This window comes from Falco cherrug, chromosome 2 (genome assembly GCF_023634085.1).
Source record: "Falco cherrug isolate bFalChe1 chromosome 2, bFalChe1.pri, whole genome shotgun sequence".
Lineage (NCBI taxonomy): Eukaryota > Metazoa > Chordata > Aves > Falconiformes > Falconidae > Falco > Falco cherrug.
Window position 1 is genome coordinate 37,676,802 of NC_073698.1, and position 25,058 is coordinate 37,701,859.

The window sequence follows — 25,058 nt, forward strand, 5'->3', positions numbered from 1 at the left end:
TTGGCTTTGGATGAATGAAGACAGAAGTACAGCAGAGCTGCAACACAGGTGGAAAGAAAAGGAAATCATGAAGTTAGGTATTTGTTAACTTTTTCTGAGGCAGCTTCACTTCATGGACTGCCTGTTTGGACCCACAGGACTACAGATCATCATTCTGCTCATTAATGGAACAAGAAAGCAATGCAGGGCTGAGACGAATGTATCTGTGGCAAAATTTCTAACTGCTCTGTGTTTGGTTTTGCATATTCTTGGCAGCTCTTCTCATAGCGGGTTGCTTGTCTGAAGTTTATACCGATTTTAATATATTGTGGTATATAAAATACTAATATAGTGCAGAGTATCAAGCCAAGTGAAAGCAGCTGTTACCCTAGAACAGATCATGAACGATGTTAACCTGTACCAAACATTTCCTTAAAAGATCTCATATTCACTGCTTCTGATTTTTTAACAAACTAATCTGTGTATTAAGTGTAGACAACTGAAAAAGGAATATTCCTTTGTATAAGAACAAAAGATTAACACTGGGCATAGATGCAGCAAGTATTTTAGCAGAATCTTCGAAACTGAACTGAGACTGCCACTACACTAGCTAGCACAGTCTCCGTAAAATTTCGGGAAATTTTTTGAAGACTAGTACAAAAAGACTTTGAGGTCACTTCAAACCAGCATTTCAAATAATGATTTGCTAGTCAGGAGGTGTGAATGTTGCACGGCTCTCTTAAGGATTTCTCACATCAAGTTCTTGGGGAAAATAGTTGCAATTGTCTGAAAAATACATGTCAGAGACATACTTTTATATACATAGAGCAAGGTTCACAGTAAAATTCCATATCTGAATATAATAGTTCATGAAACACACAGAAACTTTTAGATTTTTAAATTAGTACCTTCTGAAGATTATTTGTCAAATAATACCTTTTCCTTGATTCACCCACTCCTGCACATCTCTATATTATAATGCTAAAAAACCCTGACATGTACGTCTATTGTTCATCCAGTGTTTTGCTCATTCCAGCAAAACCAATGCTAGCTGGAACTGTATGCCTGAAGTTCAGATCAGTTACTAAAGACCTGTATAAAGGAATTAGAAACTTAAATTAAATTTACACTGTGCCAAAGCCCTATCTCATTACCTATCCACACAGCCAACACCTTGACGCACTCCCAAAGAGCAACATACAAACTTTTTTCACTTAACGAGCTAGGTCCTGTAATCTTCCGAAGTCCGTAGGATACAAGGACTTGCAGACTTCAGCTTATTTATGTTGCACAGAAGGAAGCTCAAACTATGAGGCCACTTAAGTAACTGACAGTTTAGGAGGCAGCATGTAATATCTTCCTTACAATTGAAATGGGTTTCTTCTACCTCACTTGAATCAGGCTCTGACTTGGGTAAGTGCTGGCCCTTCCTTTTCTTTTTGTAATGTCAACGAATCAACTTAAAAACAAAGAGGAATAAAGAACTAATCAAAAAGTAAGGACTCTGTCCCGAGCCAAGAGATGGTCAACAACTCATTGTCTCTCAAATATTGGCTCCATAAGCTTTTGTAAAACTCACCATCAACACTACATTCAGTGGTAGGCTGAAACTTGTCAAGAGTTTCTCAGCTGCTACTTAGAAAACCATAAGATGTGAGCTGGACTGATAAAGAGTACACTGACTAAATTACTTAATTAAGCTTTTAATATGCAATTTAAATACTCTCCATAAACCCACTAGATTTTTGTTTTGAATGTACAAGTGTATTTTGTTCACTGTGCTTTTTATTGAACATTTCACTGAATGGATTTAATATTCTAGATCAATATAAATTCAACATTCTTCAACTTTCCTAATTAAAGGAAGCAGAACTGCAATAATAACTATAATTTCTTTTCATCTAGCATACATAAGATGACTGACACACTAGCACAATCTAATATATAGGAGAAATATTCATAATTATAGACTTTGTCAATAAAAGAGTGCACCAACTGTGCATATATCTGACTTCCTAAAGAAACAAGAATGCTAATCAGTTCATTAGGGGCCTTTGGGTTGTGATATTTAGCGACAGGATGTAATAGCCTGCTTGTCCATGGAGCCTAATTGTACTCAGGATGAAAAATTATTTCCAACAAAGCACCATCCTTCCTTTTTCAGATTTCCTGCTGGTTTCTTTTTATGAGGTGAATGCTTTTCAAGACATCAGCATCATTCAGCTTTCCTTGTCATAGGAATAAAAGTAAAGACAGGTCCAGGATTCTTCACGCTGTGCAGGATTATCTAACCTTTACATCAAACCTTTTTTGCTTTGTAATTTATTGAAGTTCCTGTTTTTTCTAAAAGTGGGCTTCTTTAATTAGTGTTTTTGTAGACATTACTAGAAGCCATATGTAACTTTACTGTATTGAAACTACCGCCTGTCTGCTGGGACAGGTAGTAAGTGAGGGCAAACTATTCCTGTTCATAATATTTACTGTTCAAAATATTGTATTTGAATAGTCTAATAGAATGAAATATGTAGTATGGTTGGATTTAACTGTACTGATTTATTCTGATTAGACCAAATATTTATCTAGCCTGTTTCTGACAGCAGTCAATACCCAATGATTAGGGAAAAAAAGAAGGAAATTGGCAAGTATAGCACAATAATTCAACTAATGTAGTAGTATTCAGTTTCTAACAGTCTGCACCTTAGTGATTTTTCTGAGGTACCTCTGGACTACTGTGTTTAATAGCTCCAGGTGTACCATCTTTAGCTAATTATCTAAGCCTTATATGAAATTAATTTAATTTTCAGCCTCTACAACATCCTAAAAGTAAATGCTGCAGTTTGTCTGTTGTGAAGAAAACATTTCTGTCAGTATATTTTAACCTGCTGGACAGTTACACAGGATGAACCCTGGTTATTTATAAGACACAGTGACTATGTTCCTAACTTGCTTCCTATATGGCATACAAAATTACATGTATTTTTAGTGTATTTTCCTAAGTTTTTTGATTTTCCACCTTCAGAGACCTAATCTATCAAAATATCCCTTATGCAGAAACTATTGCCTACTGCTGATCATTGTTACTGTTCTCTGCCACATCAGTAGGTATACAGCACACTTTTTGAGATGGGGTGATGGAAGCACTCAAGATACAAGTATTGCTGATTTTTATAGCAACTTACTTATGTTTTCTGCTTGCTTTTAACTGAAATTATTCTCAATTGTTCTAATATAAAGTTTTTTTCTCCAGATCTATTACTCTATAATCATTGAGGTTCACTTACTCCTTTGTCAGCACCTGCCAGTATCTCCCTTCCAACATGAGGTTTTTGGTTCGGGTTGTGGGTTTGGTTTTTTTTTTTATATTAATCCAGAAAGAATAATAATTCCACTTTTGACCCAAGAAGTTTCTTTCCTTGGAAGTCTTTGTAAAACACCTTGTTGAAAGGTGCATGGAAATTCAGTTATGCTTTACTGTCCTACCTTTATCTGCACACTGTAATAGATTTGCAAGAAGTGAATCCTCTTTAAAAAACCCATGCTGACTCTCCCCACCACATTTTCTCTCATACATATACATGTTGGTCCTGTGTTTATTTAGCCTTCATCAGTTTTCCTGGCAGAGAAGTTTGACTTGCGGATGCTCCTTGCAGACCTTTCAGAACACTCAGATGCTTCCTTTCAGTTTTAGTTCCTCTGGTGTCTTGGGCTAACTTAGTATAAGAATCTGTAGTCCAATAGGTTTATATTTGAGTTAATTTTAAAATATTTTCAAGTCTTTTGTGACCACTGCTTACTCCTCGGGATTTATTGATATTTATTTCATATTTTCCTTTAAAAAAAACTTCTACTGACTCCTTCATTTGAGATCATCCTTCCATTCAAAATGCTGCACAATGCGGGCAAACAAATTTCTCCTTTAGAGGAAACTAAAGCAAAAAACAAAGTTAGCTTTATGGCTATGGCTTATCTTCCTGACATACACTGACAATCTACATTTTCTCTGGCAGGATTACAGCTTTTGAGATGCTTGAAAAAGACAACATGTAGATCCTCCTTTGCATTTCCTAAGATGATTATTATCCTTTTTAAGCAACCAGTAAACTGCTCTAATGCTTTTCATATATGAGACTTGACAAGGTCCACCTATTTACCCTACCTCACTTTTATTGTATTTTAATTTTTCACACTATTTCTCTACAACTGTGACTTATTCTGTCTTAAATACAATTTATAACCTTATATCCCAGTATTCCATTCACTTCCTGCCATCAAGTTTCAGAAATGCCCAATATGTCAGTAACACAAAGAGAAATGAGGCATCCTACATAAACATTTTTTTTTTTATTTTAGATGTTTGATATGAGCTAAGAAGTACATATTTATTCCTCAACTTACTTTTCCTGTGCTTTCCTTCTTAAGTGAGACTAATTTTTTCAGGGTATTCTTCACTCATTCTCAACTGAATTTTGCTAATTTCTTTCATAACTACTTTAAATATATCGAAGTTTTATAACCATATCTCCAAAGAAAGCTGTAAACTAAATTATCTGTTACTCCAAACTCTAGTCCTTAGCTTAAAAATACAAAAGGTTATAGGCATTTTAAGTGCCATCATAATGACTATTTTGGATTAGGTGATCATTGTAAGTCCCTTCTGACTGAAAGTCTATTCTATTCTAACAGATTAGATTAAGAAGAGTCTGCCCTTTTTCATAGGTTAGATTTCTTAATAAGTGCTTCCCAGTCCTAACTTCCTAGACTACACATCATTTTTTTTTTAAACCAAGCACAGACTTACAATATTTCCTAACAATATTTCTGAGAAAGTTATTATGGATATATTTTCCTCTTAACTTCCTAGCAATACTTTATCTCTTGTCTTCAGGACCCCTCTCCTAGTTCTCCTGTTATGCCATTGTCTTATTTGGAGACAAAACTTATGTTTTGTGCTATAGAGACACCATGCTGGTGGGCTGCAACATATCTCTCAAAACCACATTGAGCTGGAGAAAAAAGTCGGCAACAACAAACAGAACAACCTCACCAACAAAATACCTGACCTCACAAAAATTTTGTAGCAACACTGAAAGGTTACAGCTAACCCACATTATCCAAAAAAGGCCTAAAGCTAAGTTGTAAACACTCTGGTTGCAGCTGTCTACTGAAGATGGAACTGGCCCTAATGCAGCAAGAACCAGGTATATCCACTTGACCTCAGGGTCGACTTGCCATCTCTTTAATAGCATGAAGTTAATCATGAAGATTGTCTCCTGAGTCCCCCTGCCTTTGTACCAACTAGGTGATAATCTAACCATGACTACAGAGGAAATTTCAACCTGTCTCTGCTGATATTTCTGCTTCTAGATTAGTCTCGGCGCCAAGTATATACAACTATCATCTGGTAGGGAGGTTTAAGCGAAAGAATGTGTTTTTCTGCTTTAATTGAGTACCCTCGTGTGACAAGGCTTTCTTATGAGAGAGACAGGCAGTGAAGTTGTCTGTAGGATTTGGAATAAATAGTGAGAAAAGGAATTCTGGCAAAAATAAGACCAGAAATTAGTTTTCACATACTATGAACATAATCTCTGAATTAAAAGAAGGTTTTTAGTTCTGTGGTTGCATGTACAAAAACATTAACAGTGGTAATACATACACTAGAAAACAAACACAGGGTGACAGACATCTTTTTCTATGGTACACATTACAAAAAAAAATATCATTTAGCACTAAAGTGCTTAACGTTCCCATTCTAAGTTTCTCTAAGTAAAGAAACTTAGCGTTCTACATAGTGTAAAACCTGACATCAACCATTTTCCCCCCTCATCCTTTCCACTACAGATGAATCCTTTAATTGGACTGTACATGTATTTAGTTTTTGTTTGTTGGGTTGTTGTTTGTGGTTGGTTTTGTTTGGGGTTTTGTTTTTTTTTTGGGGGGGGGGGAAGTTAATTTTTTTCAAAAATAAATGCTACATAGACAGAAGTTATGCAAAGAAATGCAATGTTTAAGGTAATGCAGTTAAATTACTTCTGGTTTTGTTTTTTTTTTTTTAAGAATACTCCAAAGGATATTGACATTTTTGCTACAAACTTATCGTGCTTATCTTCAGGAACTGGAAAAGTCTGCAAATCCTTCTCAAGCTGGTGGAGTTGCCTCTCCATATGCTTCAGGCTCTTCTCCAGGTTTTCTGCCGAGACTAAAATACAGAACATTCATTCCGTTAACACCTTTGTTTGTAAAATACATTTTACACGTTTAATTCTGAAATAAAAGCACACTGAACAAACTACAATACAAGATGAGGGGGTCACTCTAATAATGTTCAATTCCCCTCACTTATGCAGTTGCCTTACTCTGATTAGATGTGTGCTGTTTGAACACTGTATTCTGTGCCTAAGATCTTGCACTGTAATTAACAGTCTGTTTGAAATAACCTGAGATACACATATGCCTGTCTCTCCTTTCTGATTAACCAAAGGACAAGTTTTGAAGCTACTCCAAGAACAAAGCTTTCTTCAATCTAATCCTGTTAAAACAGAAAATATGAAAATTTGTACGGAAGATCATGAGGAAAATAAGACCCTGAAAACGTAGAGAAAATGCGGCTATTAAACACATACACATGAAACCTAAGACTCAATTGCCTAGTTTGAAAGACGATGTCTGGTAAAACACACCACAGAATTTATCAGAGCGGAAGTGTTTGCCAAGCTAGAGGGAAGTGCAAGCATTTCAGAGGGTGCAGCAGAGCAAAACAGGGACTTAGGAGAAAGAAGAGTATAGACGAAACATAAGGGATTGATAGAAAAATGTAGAAAAAGTGCAAATTTTCCTTATCTGAAAAGGAGAAATATAATTTTCATCCATTTGAAGCAATGCATGGAAGTTGAACACTTGATCTGTAAATAACCAACTAAAATAACAAGACTGTAAGAGTCACCTGAGAATAACTCCTGTTAGCATGTATTCTGTCTTAGATTTATATTATTGCAATCAGTAAAAACTTATTTCCTGATTGTTTATGAAGTAAACATAACATTTAAGTATGTTCCGTGGGAACAATATCTATAGATATGAACATACTCTGAATTTTAGTATAATGACTTGGGTTTTTTCTTCTTTTTCATTATTTATTTAATTCATAATATACTGTACCTATAAAGGTAAAGCTACCTTAAACTTAATCTAAAAAAATCCCTGGAGAAAGTTGGTGGCCCTATGATGTCACTAGGAGCTGGAGTGGATCCATGATTTATCCACTGAGTAGTTACGTGACGGAAAATGTAAAAGATACACACACTGAACACATCTTTCTCTCATAAAAGTCTGTCAGAGTAAAATGTTGCATAGCAACTACAATCCCATTCATAGCAGAAAGGTTAATGCAACTATAAAATTATCAATGGCAACCTGTTAAAATGTTAATATAACCCAAAAAAACCCAACCACCACACAACTTGGAGACAGTAAACTTTTCTGAAAAGACAATATAAATTTATGTTCACATTATAACTCATCACTTGGTTTATAATTACAATTTTTAAAACCCTCTGTTTACTCAAAAATACCATTTTCCAGTTTGATGTTAGATTTGGCAGATTTTCACTCAGCAACGGGTAAACCCAAACCATCACCAGGTAGGTCAGCTGGCTTCAGTAGTTAAGAAACTGACTTGTTTAGGAAGCAGAGCTAAAATTAGAAGTTGACAATGTTGACTACAGATGTGTTTCAGTCTTCACAGGATCCAGAAACAAACGTGATTTTAATCAAGTCATACTTCTGCTGTGATAAGAAGCCTTTGACGGTAAGCACACACAAGTTTAAGACACTGATTTACTTAGAAAGCTGCTAAGAAACACAGAATATAGTACCTTGTAGTTAATAGAACTATCAATAGGACTCTTCACAGTGTAGTTAGTCTGCATAAAATGAGTTCACAGCATAAAATTAAAGGGACATACTTAAAAAAAGTCACAATTATGAGACTCGGCAAGTACACAGGTTTAAAAACAAAATAAACCAGAAAACCCAAACCCACCAAAAAATCCTCTACATCATTTGTGGGTAGCAGCTAACAGCTACATTTTTTTACCCCAATGTAAACAAACAAACCAAACAAAAAAAAAACCCACCAAAAACCCCCAAGCCAACTCAATGCCTAGAGCTGATCAACAGGTTGTATACAAGAGATTTTTGAATTCTTGCTTCCAGAAAAGCCAATTTTTTATTTCTATTACTTCAGTTCTTTGACATTGAACAGTTACATATTTGATCAAGAACCTTTACATCTCTATCTTGTTCTGAAGGGTGGGGTTTTTTCCCCTCTGTCATGATCTGAAGTGGTTCCTGAATATAAAAATTCTGCATTCCTTTGATTTCAGCAGTGCACAACTACTCAATATATTTTCCTTTAAGACTATATTTCTGGTGACAGTCTCAAGCAGAGGCTAGCTCACAACATGATGGTATTATTTGGTACTATTGTCTTTGCAATGTTCAATTTTGTGAAAACATATGAAAAAAATAATATCTGTAAATATTAGCAGATCTTCAACAAAAATATCACATGAAGCGCCTGCCAACCTTCCCTCATGCCCATCTGGAAACATGTTATAAAATCTGAAGGGACATAGAAGAATGGCAGAAGATTAAAAAAAAAAATATATATATTCCTAACTTTGACCCCTAATCCTGAGAGAATTCAGGTATAAACTCAAGCCAAATTGAAGCAGGCAACTCATAGGACAGTCTGAAAATGAAGTCAGACTGGGGTTTTAAATGTCAGTGAGCCCACAAAACCCAAGTTGTTTGTTGAATACAACACATGTGTGCCGGAACAGTCTCTCACTTATACCCTCTGAACTCTCACGCTCCTTTTCGAAAAGGCTCCTGATATTTTTATTGGTAATAATTAGATTTCTCCACCTTCTGCCTTTCATGGTTAAAACAACTCTGTTCTTAAAATTTCCTCTCTTGATTCAGGTTTTCTAATAGCACCATTACTCCAGAAGCCTCTTCACCTGCTTCTGTTTTAAAACCTTTCTGCATACTATTTCAGGTGATGATTCACCAGCCCATTTAATGTTTGCATTAGTCTTTCCACAGTTCTACTGAAAATACCTTATCTGATTATCTTATGATAAAATATCCTTTTTTCTTGACCATAGCTCTCATCACAGTACCAAGATGCATGATCTTGTACTTCATACTATCGATTTTATTTTCTTTTACTCTGCTTCCTCAGGATCATTCAGTGATGACAACCCAATCCCCCTCTCAGCTGGCAAAGTTGTCTAATCCTTTGTCACATCACTCATTGGTGAGATACCACAACTTTATTTTTTTGCCATATTCCTTCCAGATGATACTTTACTCCACTGTTTATTCTAATGAATATTCTCCCATTTTACATAATATCAAATGTTTTCCTGAAGTCAAAATAAGTTCCATGGATCGAAAAAAAATATAATTAAAGCTAGCAGATTACTAACAATAAATTTGTTTTCATTTTATGCTACAGTCATTGCCATGTTTGATTATTCTTTCCTCTATAAATTTTTTTATCAGTAAGGTCAGATGAAGAGATGTGTAATAGCCCAAACCATTCTTTTCTGCTCAGTTTCTTAAGTATTCCGTAATCACACAGCATTACTATAGCCACAGAAAAACTTTGTAAAAAATGTACTTACTAAACTTTTAGTTCCATATCTCGGTTGTCTCAGAATGCAGAAATGGAAACCGGTATTTACAATATGTGAATACAGTACTCTGATAATTGTTTTTTTCCCCCCAACAAATTTCTACAGAGATATTTTTCTCCCCTCTATCCCATCCCCAGATTATTATCCTTTCTTAAAATTAAAGCAATATTTAATCTAGTTTTGAGCCTATACCGGTTTTATATTAAATACTGGAAATAATTCTCCAAAGCAAAGCACTACTACTTGTATGCTCTCTCATTTATATTGCTGTAGACCTCTTCCTGCTGCTTTTTGCAACAGACATTTCAGCTGATATTTCAGCAATCCTGCATGCTGCCCACCCTGTATGACAATTTTCTTGGATGGTCGCAATCTCCATATCAAGAGAAACTTTGTCTTGACTACAAATATTTCACTTCCCTTGGGCTGTTCCTTCCCCTGTATTCTTAGGGAAGAGTGTAACAATGACAAGCTGCTGATGCAAAAAACAATATAATATTGTTTTTTCATCAATATCATCAATATTTTCATCAATTTCATCAATAATATTATATGACAATATAATATTATTCAGATAGTAATAATATCTGAAAATATACTATTTCTTTTGCCATTTGAATTTAATACTGAACTGATAGACAAACTTTACAAAATAAATCTCTAATTGCCAACATATTATTAATGAAGCATTTAAAATTGATGTTAAATGACTAAATACAGCCTAAAAAACACCAACCCCAAAAGCAACCAAAAAAATCCCTGTATTGTCAGGTGGTTTTAGAGCACTAACAAAGAAATATTCCAGAGGCAAAGTATTAGGAGGTTTCTGTAAACACCAGCAAAGCCCGAAATATCCATTAACAGTGGAATAAGATCTAGTTGCATATACATAGTGTCACAGATGACTGAAAATACAATCTTTATGCTTTATTTCTCCCAAGATGACATTTTTTCTTGTCTTCTACAGCCATTTTCGGCATTTTTGCCTTTTTTTCCCCTTATTTGTGTGTGTGTGTGTGTGTAACAAGCATATATAATACTCTTGCTGAAATCCTTTTTCCCCAAAACTCTGACAATGCCGTTGCCTCTTGAGCTCCCAGACTTCCCCTCCTCTAGTCAAAGCAGGCTCTAGTTGCACACATGAAAGAAGCAGCTCTCTAAGAAGGATTTAATTAATTTTCTCCTACTTTGAATTCAAATATGAGCACACTAATGTCATGTAATTGGTAAATGTATAAGTGTTTTTATACCCAGTTTGCTAGTAATACTACCGCCATCAGTAGGAATAGGCCTAGGACCTTATACTAACAGTGCCCCACACTACTACACAAGAGCCCTGGCCTGCTAGACTTGTTATAAACTTCTTTTGAGAACCTCCTAGGTGAAATGCATCCTGAGAGCACATATCTCTTTTTACACTATATCGTCTAAGCTCAGAACTTGAAAATATGGGAAAAAGTTGAAAACAGAAACCCCCTAACGAACAATTCACTGATGGTCAATTATTCATCACTGGATTGCTATTGGAAGAAAGCAGCTGCTAAGGCAAGGGGAAAGAATGGCCAAGCAAGAGGTTATGGCACCTGCCCCAGCAAAAAGAAGTCATATCCCTCAGTGCTGCATGTACACAGTGATACATTGCAGTGGTGGACAGAGAGCTGCCAAGAGACAGAACCATCTTATAAAAGAAGAAAATAAGTTTGGAGGAGGGAAGAGAAAGAAGACCCTCACATCACTTGTGGCTTCCCTCACTGAAGAGCTCTTGAGCCTCATCACCTCAACCCTAGGGGACGCAGACAATAAAGTACTGGACTGCAGCATATTGTATCTTAACAACTAATTTAGGATATGACTGTTCATACAATCACAGAATGGTTTGGGTTGGAAAGGACCTTAAAGATCATCTAGTTCCAATCCTCCTGCCATGGACAGGGACACCTTCCACTAGTTCAGGTTGCTCAAAGCCACAGCTAGCCTGGCTTTCCACACTTCCAGGGATGGGGAATAATTAAGTTATTTTTAGTAACTAACTGCTTTGAATACACAGTGATAGTGATTAATAATGATTAAGAATGAACCATTAGCATGAAACATTAACAAGCTTCAGTCTAGTAAAATTTAAAATAAAAGTTAAAACCAGCCAGATTTATCAGTCTTCTAAACAATCCCTCACTGTGATACAAGAATAATTTATTTTTAAAAAAAATAAAAAACCCTAGAAAAAATAAATATGTAAATATCTATAGTGAAAAACAAGAAATAATTTCAAAAACAGAGGATGTTAATCCTTATAGTTAACAAAACATGGTCTATGGGAGAAGGAATAGAAACCACAAATATGTCAAGCTAAGAGGTAACAAGATAAACTCAAGGAGGACCAAATGGTTAACCAGACTAAACAGGAAATTATTTGAAAACTGTGTGTGAACTATCCTAATTAGCATACTAAAAGATCCACCCTGGAGCAAAGAAAGATCCCTACTAACAAAGCCCCCTCCCCGCAGAATGTGGCCAGTGGGGAAAAAAAAAAAAAAAAAAAAGCTCTACCTTTAAATGGATACAAGGCTAGTAAGAACCAATGAGAATTAAGTTTGATTAAACATAAACAATTGTTCAAAGTCTATAAAATATTTTACTATGGGTTAAAAGGTGTGCTAGCTTCGTGGATTTACCACCTAGCACCCATGTCTCTGTAGACATGAAAAAAACAAGACACTCTGTGAATCTGCTCTTGTACACCACGTAAAGAACCCAGATTTGGGATAACAACTCCAATCTCTAACTCCTCAAGACAGATATATAGGCAGCAAGATACTCAAGCCTAGACATACATGTATATGTGCTTGCAGCGCTTCCCTACTCATTAAAATTAAGCTTTCTCACCTTCAAGGGTTTATACCCTCACAATGTATTCAGCTTTTCTATTTCATTGCCCTTTCCACCATTTTAAGGTTCTTGCAACTGATTTCTGCATAATCCATTTGATATTTTTCCTTTGTCTTTTAGAAGATATCTACAGTTTTACCCTACAGAGTAGCAGTATTATTTTGTGTCTTAATCTCACTATCACTTAAAACACTATACAACAAGAAATCTCTCAGTAACACGCAGATATTTATATCCAGTTGAATATATATGAAATTAGTAATATCAAACAGCTTTATCTGAATCCTGATGGGTCTACAGATCAAACTGTCCACATTTTTAAATAACTGGGGGCTCAAGGACTGCACCAGGGATTGGCCATGATACTTAACTGTAGAATCACTGCATGATACAGAAAGCAAACTTCTCATGGACTACTGACATACTTCAATATCATATCAGAAATTAAAGTGTTATTTTGGCAAAAATGTGCAAATACTCAAACTCTTGTTTAATATTTGATTTGTTAACTTATACTTGTAAGAGATGCATATATTTCTATGCCCTAAAGAAAGAGAATGTTTCACTTACATTTTAGTAGTTCATTGCAAATCTTATCTTAAAAATACTTTCCAGATAACAGTACTGTGCACAACTTAAAGCTACAAATGTTAGAAGAAATGAGATTTGCAAGAATTACCTAATAGTATTGCATATGTTCCATCAGCTCTGAAAATCTAAATTTTTAGTGCAGTGAAATGCACTCAAACAAAAAAGCACAAGGTGTGTTTAATTACTTATTTTTAATAAGATCAAATTATTATAAAATTGTTTAGATGGGAAAGTGCCAAGTTTGCAGTGTGCTGATATTGAACCTGTGTCCCAATAGCGCAAAAGTTTTTGATCCATTACAGGTATAGACAGAGGTGCAGAAAAGATCAATAAACACAAAACTGTAGACTTATTTAAAAGTATACTTAAACCACACCACCAAGATTATCTCACAAATTTCCCTTTGCAAATATTTAATGCTCTGATGTGGCATCCTAAATGCTGGAGTAGCACATTTTTATGTCTTAAATGGTACATTTCTGGTAAATAGATATATACTTTTAGCCTAAGATTTTAAAGACTAAAAAACAAGTTCTCTTCAAATAAATTAAAAAAACAGTAGCCACAAAACAACATGTTTTTTCAGTCTTGTATAAGAATCTCTTTCACACAATTTAGAGCTTGAAATAGTCTTCTCAACTACTGTATTATTGGACAAATATTTATAACTTCCTCTATTGCTTAGTGCTCTATAAGACTGTAAAATTAATTGCTGAAAACATTACATGTTTTCTCAGTCTTGACAACAAAAAGCAAGAAAAAAAGATGGCTTTTAATACTTTTTTAAAAAATTATTTTTAAACAATGGTATCTCAAAACCCTTTTTGCATATGGAATTCTTTGTCTGTCATTACTTCATTACACTTCAGTATTTATTTTAAGGTTAATACCATTACTTTACAGTTAATAGGAGTCTTGTTTGAATGCCAAATCAACCCAAAACTTCAATTCCCATTACTGTTAATCTCTTTAAGCCATAAAATTTAGTATTTGCTATTTTCAGCAGCACATTTATATAATCATCATTATAAGCAATCTAACTCCGCCTTAAATCATAGAGTTGCTTTTTTCCACCAAGGAAAACAAGTCTCAAGAAGGCAAGTCTGTAATCTTACTCTTTTTGATAGTTAGGCATAGTTAGTTGATCTAATATCTAAACTAATTTGTACTTGTGGTAATTAAGTGAGATATTTTTCTCTTCTTTATTACTCCCACACCTATGCTTTAGTTCTCTTCCTGATTGTGGTATTTTAGCCCTCCACTAACAACAGCTCTTAATTTTGCCTCATCACCTCATTTCACTAGGACATTTTTACTTCTAGTAACAGTAAATCTTTACTGAAGTAACAGTAAATCTTTAGAAATCACAATAGCTACAACTGTTCCCCAAATGAGCAAGTTCCTTTACAAAATTAAGTATTGCATTCCTGTTTAAACATTTATTTCACTAGTTCTCTTTTGTCCAACTTCAACAGCTGTTTTCCATGGGGCATAAAATCAATTCTTTACTATGATAAAATTCCTGAAATTAAGTCTACATTTCTTTCAAGATTTTTTTTTTCCACTTAATATAATGAATGTTTAGTTTAGCTGCCTCTAGACTAATTTACAAGAGTATTCAATAGCTCTTGTAAAGTATACATTAGCTTCTTTCCATATAACCTAAAGCATAAGGTACATGTGATATCTCCCCTTTGGTCCAGTCTCCATATGCAACCAACAGGATCACAGATAAAGAAAGCAGAAGTTCTCATTGGTGCAAATAATAAAGTGATTTTCACTCAGAGGATAAATCCTGTGTTTTCACTATAATGTTGATTCCTGAAATTTTGTGACTGTTACCACTAGATTTTGAGTTACAGCCCTGTGCGTACCAGAAAGTTGGAACATAACCCACTTGTCACATTCTCTGCCATTTATGGAAGTCTCTGAATAGCTACTTTCAGTTGTATCTCATAAATCTACATATAAAAAACCTAACAAAATCACAGACAAATTGTATATCGTAAGTGAAGCTACATACCTAATAGCTGAATTAATTTAATTAACATCTGAGAATGAAGGATACTGTTCCTTTTTCAATACTCCAAAGAACTCTTTTTACACTTTCTGAAAAGCCAATAAAAAATAAAATTCAGGTAGCAGACACAGTATAAAAAAAAATGAACCTCTAAAACCAGACTTCTGGTTGGTAGCATGTCTCCTGGTTATTCTTCATAGCCATCATTCTTGAAAACTATCATTTAAGGCAGAGAAACATCCCATACATAATATAAAAAAATTGGAAAATTAACTTTGTCTTTAAAAAACAAAAGGACTTTAAAAAACCCAAAACAATTAAGATAAATTTTTACTATGTGAGTTACAAACATATTTCAAAGTAAATCTCTGAATGTTCTACCATTCCACACTAAGAGTCTGCTATAAGAACTTAGAAACCTGCATGATCAGCAAGATACTGGAACAATCTATTGATTTTGGTACTGACTGAATATAAAACAGTACGGAGTAAATCGTGAAGCTTGTAATGTTTTCTGAAAGCACAAAAATCCCCACCCAAACAAACACAACAATCCTGAATACATGAAAACACATACTGTGAATTTGCAACCTAAGACAAAATAAAAGTGCAAGCAATTCATAGCAGAAAGTATGTTATTTAATATTATTGAGAAAATGGCCATAAACTTTTAGAAATTCTGTAATGGGAAAAAAATATCCTTTCCTTATGACATATAGTTTGCTTATAGTGTGTATATATATATTATTACTGTTTTTTCATGCTGTTCTAATGTTTTTCAAATATTGCAGGTGGGGGTGTTCTACTTTTTAATGAATATAGATTAAACTTCATATTTACAATTTGGTTCCTAGCTTAAAAAAAAAGCCTGAAGTTATTTATCTATGAAAAAATCTGAAAAAAGTTTCAAAGATGAGAAAAAGGACAAGTTGCCTGCAAAGTGACGAGTTAATGACTTTTAGAGAAAAGAAAACATGCAGGTTTACATTGTTATTGCAGAATGAAAGACTATATACCATTACCTGTAAGGTCTGTGTAAATTAGTCAACCAAATAAAAGAGGCCTGGATAAATGCAATATAAATCTTTAGAATACCATAAAATAAAAAATTAGTAAAGTGTATTAAATTACCCAAATATTTCTTGTCTGGAATACTAATAGATAAAGTAGGAAAGTAATTACATTTAAGAGAAGAGACAGCTTTAATTACACGAATCTTGAGGAACTGTCATATCAGTATGCTCATTAGCTGCAATGAGAGTTCCTCCTGCTGATCTAAGAGTACTGAAAAAACAGGATTTGTTATACTTCAAAACAAAAAGGTATCTTTAATTCATGTACTGTAACAGTGAATTAAGCTTACTTCTAGTACTACAAAAGTAGAAACTAGAAGTTTAATATAACAGAAAAAAACTAAATTAAATAACCTGAAATAAACTGCAATTGCATAGGTCACGTCCCTTGCTGCTTGCCTGTCAAAGTTATATTTTAAAAAATAATTATTATTTCTAATACAATTAATTAATTTACATATTGTGAATGTTTTATCATTTATAAAATACTATAAAATAAATACATGTTAGCGTCAAAACTAACAGACCGTGTCACTGCTCTTAATGCCTTGCAAGCTATGTTAACAGCTTACCATATGACAATTACTGGACAATATTTAATGAAATGAAAGAGGCAAGAATTTTTCTTCTAAAATGGATTTAAAAAAAATGAGTTCCTAAACATTGTAATGCTCTGATGTTCACCATTTTCAATCAGAAATAACTTGAAAGAGAAGTTTTAAGACTGAGCAAGTACAAAATAAAAAAAGATACAAGGTATGCTACAACTGGCCTGACTGATACACGGACAATTATGTCAAGGAAGAATTCTAAAAATAGCATCTTTTAAGTAGCTTGTTTTAAGAAACTTGTTAGAAGGTTCAACAATCACTTGATGATGATAAAAACAACACCAGTGAATGCTAGTTTTGTTCCATTTTTATAGTGTGTTCAACTTAGTTAATATTGTTCAAATGGCATTTACATGTCTTTCTGACATATTAATTTTGATTTATAATTTAAAGGGCACTTGCAAATAATACCTTATGCCACATAAAAAATGCAAAATTATTGTATTTGAAGAAATGAATATGCAGACAGGAAATAAAAAGCAGCTCAATAAAAAAAAATAGCTTGCAACAAAGGTATGGAAAAAAATATTCTTAGCAAACTTAATTGATTTATTCTTGGGAACTACTTTTCAAAACTACTTCAGAGCACAGGATTCAGTGAAACCACGAAGGGAATGGTATTCCTTCACCTCTACAAGCCCCTAAACTTTGCTAGGACAACAGGTAGAAAAAAGTATTTAGAAACAAATAAATACTGGAACAAAATACAACCTATATGGTTCACAGAAAAATTGAACATTGTATTAGTATGATACAAAAGCAGAAAAGAATGATGTATCTCCTCACCCAACAACTTTGACCAACAAAGGAGCACATATGTAAACAGAACCTTCCTATCAGATGACAGGAAAAATCCAGACTGACTTTTTCTTTGTGCACTATCAGCAGCCTGTAACCCTTAAAGGTAACCTTTGGATCCGGCGGTTTTCCAAATTCACTGAAAGTCTGAACTGCCACCAGTAAATACAATCCAGGATGGATTATTCTTGTTAAGCACTAAGTACAGTATCTTGGAATGGAGGAGAAGCTCTAAGCCCTCAATACCCAAACTCTGTTCTAACACAACCAGTATTTCTTCTGAAGTACATTTGACCAGATCATCATCAAGATAGAAGATTCTTCATGACTTCCCCTCTGTCACTCTCCATGGCTGTCATAATGGTGCCTTGTACTATCTGCTGTGTTCCCCAGCTCACTGTAGAAGCCTCAATGCAAATCATTCTTAGTCAACTTGTCAGTCTTCATCAGTGTATCAGTAAGTTACATCAGACTAGTGAGTCTATTGTGTTGGATATGGCTGATCACAACCACAGCTTTTTTTTGAACTGATCTTTTTTGTTAAGCTCAAGCAAAAATAGCCACTTCATTACAAATTTACTCTGCAAAACTTGGTGCATATTTAATCAACCTGCTTTGTAACAATATACTTCTGCAAAAGTACTAAAAGGTTGTAAAAAAGACCCATGAGCTGCAGCCTTTGGGATCCACTAGATTTTCCAAAATTGCAGTGCAGGAGGAGTCTTTCAAAACAAAATGGGGTTTTGCAGGTAGGGAAACAAATATAAAAATACACACCGATATGCTAATCTGTTAAAGACATACTAAACCTTTGCCTTTTTCATACACTAAAACAGAAATGCAAAGTATATGTCATATTAAACTGAAGTAAATCCCATATATAAACTTTAAAATATTGTCATTGATTTCCATCCTACAGCATATTGAGCAACACCAAAGATTCATCTAGTCAACAGTAGATACCTAAGAAACAACAGAAAGCATGGAATAACTTATTTTACCAGCTACTATTTGAATGGTCAGTGTTTTATACCTCAGAAGCTTTCCAGAAGACAATCAGCAGCTTCATATAGGATGACTGCCTACACTAAAAATAATGGTTTCTAATAAGGAACATTTTAGTTTTTCTGGCGGATACACAAAATTTAACCACAATACAGCCAATAATGTACTAGTACCGGGAAAAAAAAAAATCCAAAGTTAACACTGAAAATAATACATGAAATACTGAATCTATATACAGCAAAAACTCCTTCTATTATCAGTACAGTCAGATGAAGGGCCTGAAACATTTGACAGCTATTCAAAAATATTTGAACTTCTAAATGGTTATAATGCACAAACTAAATTGGAAATTGTAAGAACCATGACAACAGAAAGTGAACTCTATGTGAGTGACCACTATCTCAAGTTCTCTATGAGAAGCAGGTTTTGCAAAGCTGTAGCTCATGGCAAGGAGGCTGACTGAGGCATGAGTGACACTGTACAAAGTAATACTGATAAACAGTGATATTCTGCAAACTGACATAAACTAAAGAATGATTAACTGAGACAGCCCATCCAATCTTCTTTTCCTACAACAGCAGGACAGTGCTGAGGTGGCATCAATTTCTAACTCCATGCTTAGTCAGTTTAAATTACTTAAACTGTGATAAAATATGGAGAAGGCACTCTTAACTAAGAAATTAAGTGAAAAAAAAACCACTGCTGCTTATACTGAGGTTTACCATATTCTGTATTGCATGACGAAGCAGTAAAAAGAGGTTTTTATTTTTCCAGACTTCCAGTGCTACTGTTGCATGAAAAACATCCACACAGGGAAGACAAAACTGTTCTCATGTTTAGGGGACAAAAAGTGATTAAAAAATCAAGTGATGGTATGACAGCCTTTCTGCATTTCTGAATTAAAAGACACTGAGTGATTGTACTACACTTACCATATAAAAGATTGAAAGCCAGAAATAGTTTAAGATCTATTACTAGAAAATAACTTTTAAAAGATATCAATTTTGGACAATGATTCTAGATGATATGTTAGAAGAAATGTAACAGGAAATCCTATAGTAAGCATTAGGGGACCAAACAATAAATACCTTCAAGATCACTTGCAGCAGCTCAAATTACCCATCTGTGATACAGACTATTAATATCTATTTTTAAAATAATGTTAGTAAAAAAAAGCATCACCTTATATAAAAGACATGGGAATACACTCAGAATAAGAAGTTTTAGATAGTTACACAAACCTTTACTAGCTTTATCTAAATGCTGAAATTCATCAACAAAATTCAGGACATCCTGATAGCTTTCTTCACACACTTCAACAAGAAAATGGAGCAACGTCGTTTTTTGATCTGCCGACTTCGTGTCCTTCAGCTAGAGAGAAAAAAAAGAAAAGTTAAAATACTAATGTATATTACTAATTGCTAACCCTAGAAAGGTAAGAACAAACTGTTGAACTGGTACAACTCTTTTAAGGAAAACCATAAGTAATGGGCTGTTTAATTTCCTTGCTAAAAGTCCCTAGAAAGATCACAATACATATTTTTAATTCTATGCAATATTTGAGTTCCATACTCGAAACCGGTACATTTCTCTTTATAAAATGTAATTATTTAAGCAATATAGCAATATTTTCAAAATGGCAATTAGACTCATGAAAGCATAAATCCCACAAAAATCAGAGTTAAATCAGCAAAAACTAACAATAGTGATGCACATATCCACTCCATTTTATGATTTCCTTATGGGTGAAGCTAATTCTAGCCGAATAGTATTTATGTAGTGGAAGCTACAATCTCAACCTTCACAAATTCTTGTTGCTATCAGTTCTCAATAAGGCAAACAAATTCATAGGCTTCATTGCTTAAAAACTTCCAAAATTCTTAAGCATAACCTTTTCTTTCTACATCCTTTATCCATATACAATTATTTTAAGCCCAGCCATTTTAAAACTTGCAGCTACTTGTGTGAAAACACAACTGACAACTGGCAAACAGTCACTTACAGGTTTTTGGTTGTAGCTCCCTGTTTGAGCCAGTCTTTTAAATCATTGGAGAGATTTTCAGAAATGCAGAATAACATATGAAAGTGTTTCTTCACTACTTAAAATCTATTTTTGCATAAAACAATTTAACAGGAAAAGTACACATGTCCTTACGCAGATACAAAGTATGCACACATACTAAAGGGCTGCCACAATTGCACACAAAGTTCTACATCAGAGTTTGGTATTGGTGTTTTCTGTTTGGGGTTGGGGTTTTTTTTTGGGTTTTGTTTTGGTTTTTTTTTTTTTGGGGGGGGGGGGGCGGGGGGGCAAGGGCAGGGCTGGGGCAGGCCAGGAGACTTTAAGGTGGTATTACAACTAGCACTATAGTACACAAGCAGAAGAATCATGTTAGTTTGTCTCAGCTTTAAGATGTATCTTTTCATGGTAACCAAACTAAAGTGATCAGCAATGCTCAATGGTATAAGAGTAACTACAGCAAGAAGGCAGAAAGGACAAAATGCCTCCCTTTCCAAAGAACATTCAAAAGCAGACACAGAGCTATATGGGGATTACTTCTGAATAAGGAACCAGGAGCAAAATCAATCCCAATTTAAATACATGTACACTTTTTTTTTTCTGTAGATATATTACCAGTTTTCCCATGGTTGCAAATTTCTTATAAAGAGATCTTTTTCACACTTCTTGTGCTCCTCAATATCCTCAGAGATCACTTAAAGGGCATTTAATTGATCTGATTTAAAAAACAAATTAGAGTACATTGTTTGCTTTTTCCACACTGTATGTAAATTAAAATGGAGAATTCTGTATGGTGGTTATCACTGAGGTTGGCATTTCATACTTCACTGTAAAAAATCAGTGATTATTTTCGAAGATCAAAATTATACTATCTTAGTAAATATGATGAGATATCCTCTTCCAGAATGCTTATCTTTTCCTTCAGATGAGTGGCTTAATAATAATGTAAGACGTAATTTTAAAAATAAAGATAAAATAAAACACATATATATCAAAACCAAAAAGTATATTCTAGGGTCACTACTGTATGCAGTGTTATAAAAAAGTTAATTCTACTGTACTGGGAATATTAGTGAGGAATGTCTTAATAATTGAAACATCACACATTTTCTATGTGACACTGCTTAGAATATATGTAGTTAACAAAAGTTAGTCTTAAAAGTAAACCAGTGTTATAAACATGCATATCATTTTAATGTATTGGTATTTAATAAATAATTATTAGCATACCGTATCTCTCTTCTGAGAATATGGACACATGTTCTCTGAGGGAGAGCTACTACAGTTCAATTCTACATTATGCAGGGAGAAGGCAAGGTATGGAATTGTATCCTGCAAACTGGATAGTCCATATAGTTCCCTATGCATAGCTGGGCACCAATGAACAAGAACAGACAAATTGTATATTCCAAAAATATTGCAGAAACCAAGATCTTTGAAGGACAAAAGCCACTGCAAATTTCTCAATTTCTCGGAACCCCTGCTGAAAACTGCTGTGCAAGACAACCAAGCAGTCTGCAATTTGCAGCTTTCTAGTTTGGGGCCTTGAAGGAATATTGGTTTGGGTGGGGTTTTTTTCCTGGTTTAATACTAATATTTTTAATAGTTGAACCAGTTTATTATTCTCAGAACAGAGGACATTAAGCATTAACCAAGACACTACAGATAGTTAGGAAAATCCCCAAAATTAACACATACATAATTTTACCTCTGTGTTTCCAGACATAGTGATCTGTCTGTGTAAGACACAATTTCATAACCAGTGAAGGCTTGGCACTCACGGACTTCCTAAATGAGGCCACAATTGGATGAGGTAAATTAGGAACTGGTGACTAGTACCATGATACACACAGGATAGTAAATGCAGAATCCCAGTGATTCTCTCTGAAAAACTGTCAACTTTCAAAAGAACAAGTAGTTGACTGTACGTTGCACTTGTCCTGGGATATCTAGTAGCAGAGATGTGAAATTTTAGTCTCTAAGGTGGTCATAGTTGCTCTGTCTCCTAGCAAATCTATAATAGTTGTTATTTCTTTCCTAATCATAGAATGGTTTGACTCGGAAAGGACCTTTAAGTCCAATGCTCCTGCCATGGGCACGGACATAACACACTCATATTCAAGAACCATCAAGGTTGCGTTATCTTCCCCCTAGCACCCTGGTCTGTTTTTTTCAAACTAGCATGAAGTGATGCCAAATCAAACATATACAAAAACTTTGTCATTGGAACTTCATTTTTCACTTGCACATTTCTTACGCAAATGAAACATATTGAGTACTACGATGTATGTTTATGCATAAATTAATAAAATCCTGGAAGAAGTAAACCAGTATCACCACTTCTAAATATATAACATGATACAATGCCAAAATTATACTGTACTAAGCATTTTGATAATAGGGAGCAAATTACCTCTTTTATAGGTTTTTGTCTACTTCACCTATAGACTACTGGTAGTGATCAGCAACTCTCTTGAGCAAAAGGTTGGACTAGAAGCCTACTGACATCCTTTACCATCTGAATTATTTCATGATTCAAAAAAACATGCACACACTTCCCAACTAGTTAACTAAGTACTCCATTCAAAATATAACTTATTTTAGCTCTTAATCTGGCCTGATGGAGACTATTTGGAAATTAATAGTATACCTGGATTTCAAAAGCTTTCCACAATCTTCTTCACTATCGAGTTCTTAACTATCTTTACAGTCAGAAAGCTTTCTTAATTTTTAAGCAAACTTCATTTGTTACCAGCAAAGCAAATTATTTAATCTCCTACCTTAACTACATAGAAAAGAAATGTTCAAATGCCTTCTTTATCATAAATTAATAATAGAAGGACACTGTTACATCCTCCTCATGTTCCTCTTCTTTCTTTTCTAAAATAAACACACCCAAATGCTTTTTTCTCACTTTAGAAGTGTTAAATGCTGCTATCATCTGTATTCTCACCAGTCAGTCTATATATTTTCTGCAGTAATTCAGGCAAGACTTCACTTAAAACTTATCAGCACCAGGCAAGCAGGAGATAATTACCATCTTTATAACACATAGAAGGACCACTAAAACGAATGCTGTAACCTCCTGTAAAGCTAAATAACCTGTAAGCATGCAAATCTAAGCAACTATGAGATCCTAGATTATCAAATGCATTTCATGCCAGAGCACTGTAGTTAGCCAGGACTTAAAGCCAATTTTCTAGAATATTGCCTAGCCATTCACTCCTTACTGTCATTATCTGCACACATCAGTTCCCTTTCCTATGTATAGTACTTCATGGTATTCTTCAAAATTTTCATCTTCTAGATTTAAATTATTGCTCCAAGACAATTTTTTTAATTTTGATCCATTTCTGCAAAGTGCCTGTAATATTTACCTTAATACTCTTTTCATAAGTATATTTCTTTTTTTGTTGCCTTGTGCCTTAAAAATACAGAGAATATAACCAGACTTAGGACAGATTCTTGTAAAATCATGCATAAGTAAATGCACCCAGCTGGAGAGAGAACCTTCAGTAATTTCCTTCTGAATATGTTTTTCAAGAAATGATATTTTTAACTCAATAATTTAGTCTACTCTGTATTTCTCTAGGTGGCTGATGCATGCTTAAATGTTTGCGTTAGACTAGGGAAAGTATGCAACTTATGCTATATGAATTCTTCTGAAACATGGCAGAATAAGGGTGTTTGTTTTAGAGAATGTAGAAATTAACACACCATATTTTCTCTTGTGTAAAAAGATAAAGCAGCTGAGAGAAGACAGAGTACATACAAATTTCCAAGTAATCCCTTTCTCATAAGCACTGTTACATACACGTATACTCTGCAGATTTTGCAGTGATCTCCCACAGGGCACAGGAAAAAAATAACATTTAATAATGAGAAGGCAATTAGCATTAGAAAGGATTATAAATCAACACTCAGAAAAGTATAAGTCTTCTTGTATATACCTTCTATTAAAGTTGGAAATGTAAGGAAAATTATAAGAAACAGGGAACTGATGAAACTGAGCAACAATAAAAGAGAATCAGTTAAGGAGAAAATTGATGTAAAAGAAAAAACATACCTGTATTATAACAGATTAAAATGTGACAGTCTTAGAAATGCTCAGACATCTAAGACTACAATACTACACTATGATCACAGTGATATGGTCTTCCTTAATCCTAATGAGTTTGTCCGGGTTTTTTTATTACTCTTTCAAAATGGAATCTTCTGAAAGTTTAAATGCAAGCCAGTCTCAAGATGACTGTACACAGATTAGTTGTATTGTTCAAAGCATCAACAAATGCTAAGAATTATGAAGAAGGAAAAAAACCCCTCACAAAAAATTAACTGCAGGAAAAACATCAAAACAAGGTGTTTAAGTAGCAT

At 34.2% G+C, this 25,058-nt stretch overlaps 1 protein-coding gene across 1 annotated transcript in view; it reads right to left on the reverse strand.

Moving 5' to 3' along the window:
- The window catches only part of DIAPH3 (diaphanous related formin 3), a 245,986-nt gene that overhangs the window by 84,595 nt on the left and 136,333 nt on the right, over nt 1-25,058 (reverse strand). Inside the window, exons 23-24 of the mRNA XM_055702362.1 lie at nt 19,906-20,035; nt 6,050-6,175 (exon numbers count right to left, since the gene is read on the reverse strand). Of these exons, the coding sequence (XP_055558337.1) occupies nt 6,050-6,175; nt 19,906-20,035 (256 nt within the window). The remainder of the gene's footprint in view (nt 1-6,049; nt 6,176-19,905; nt 20,036-25,058) is intronic.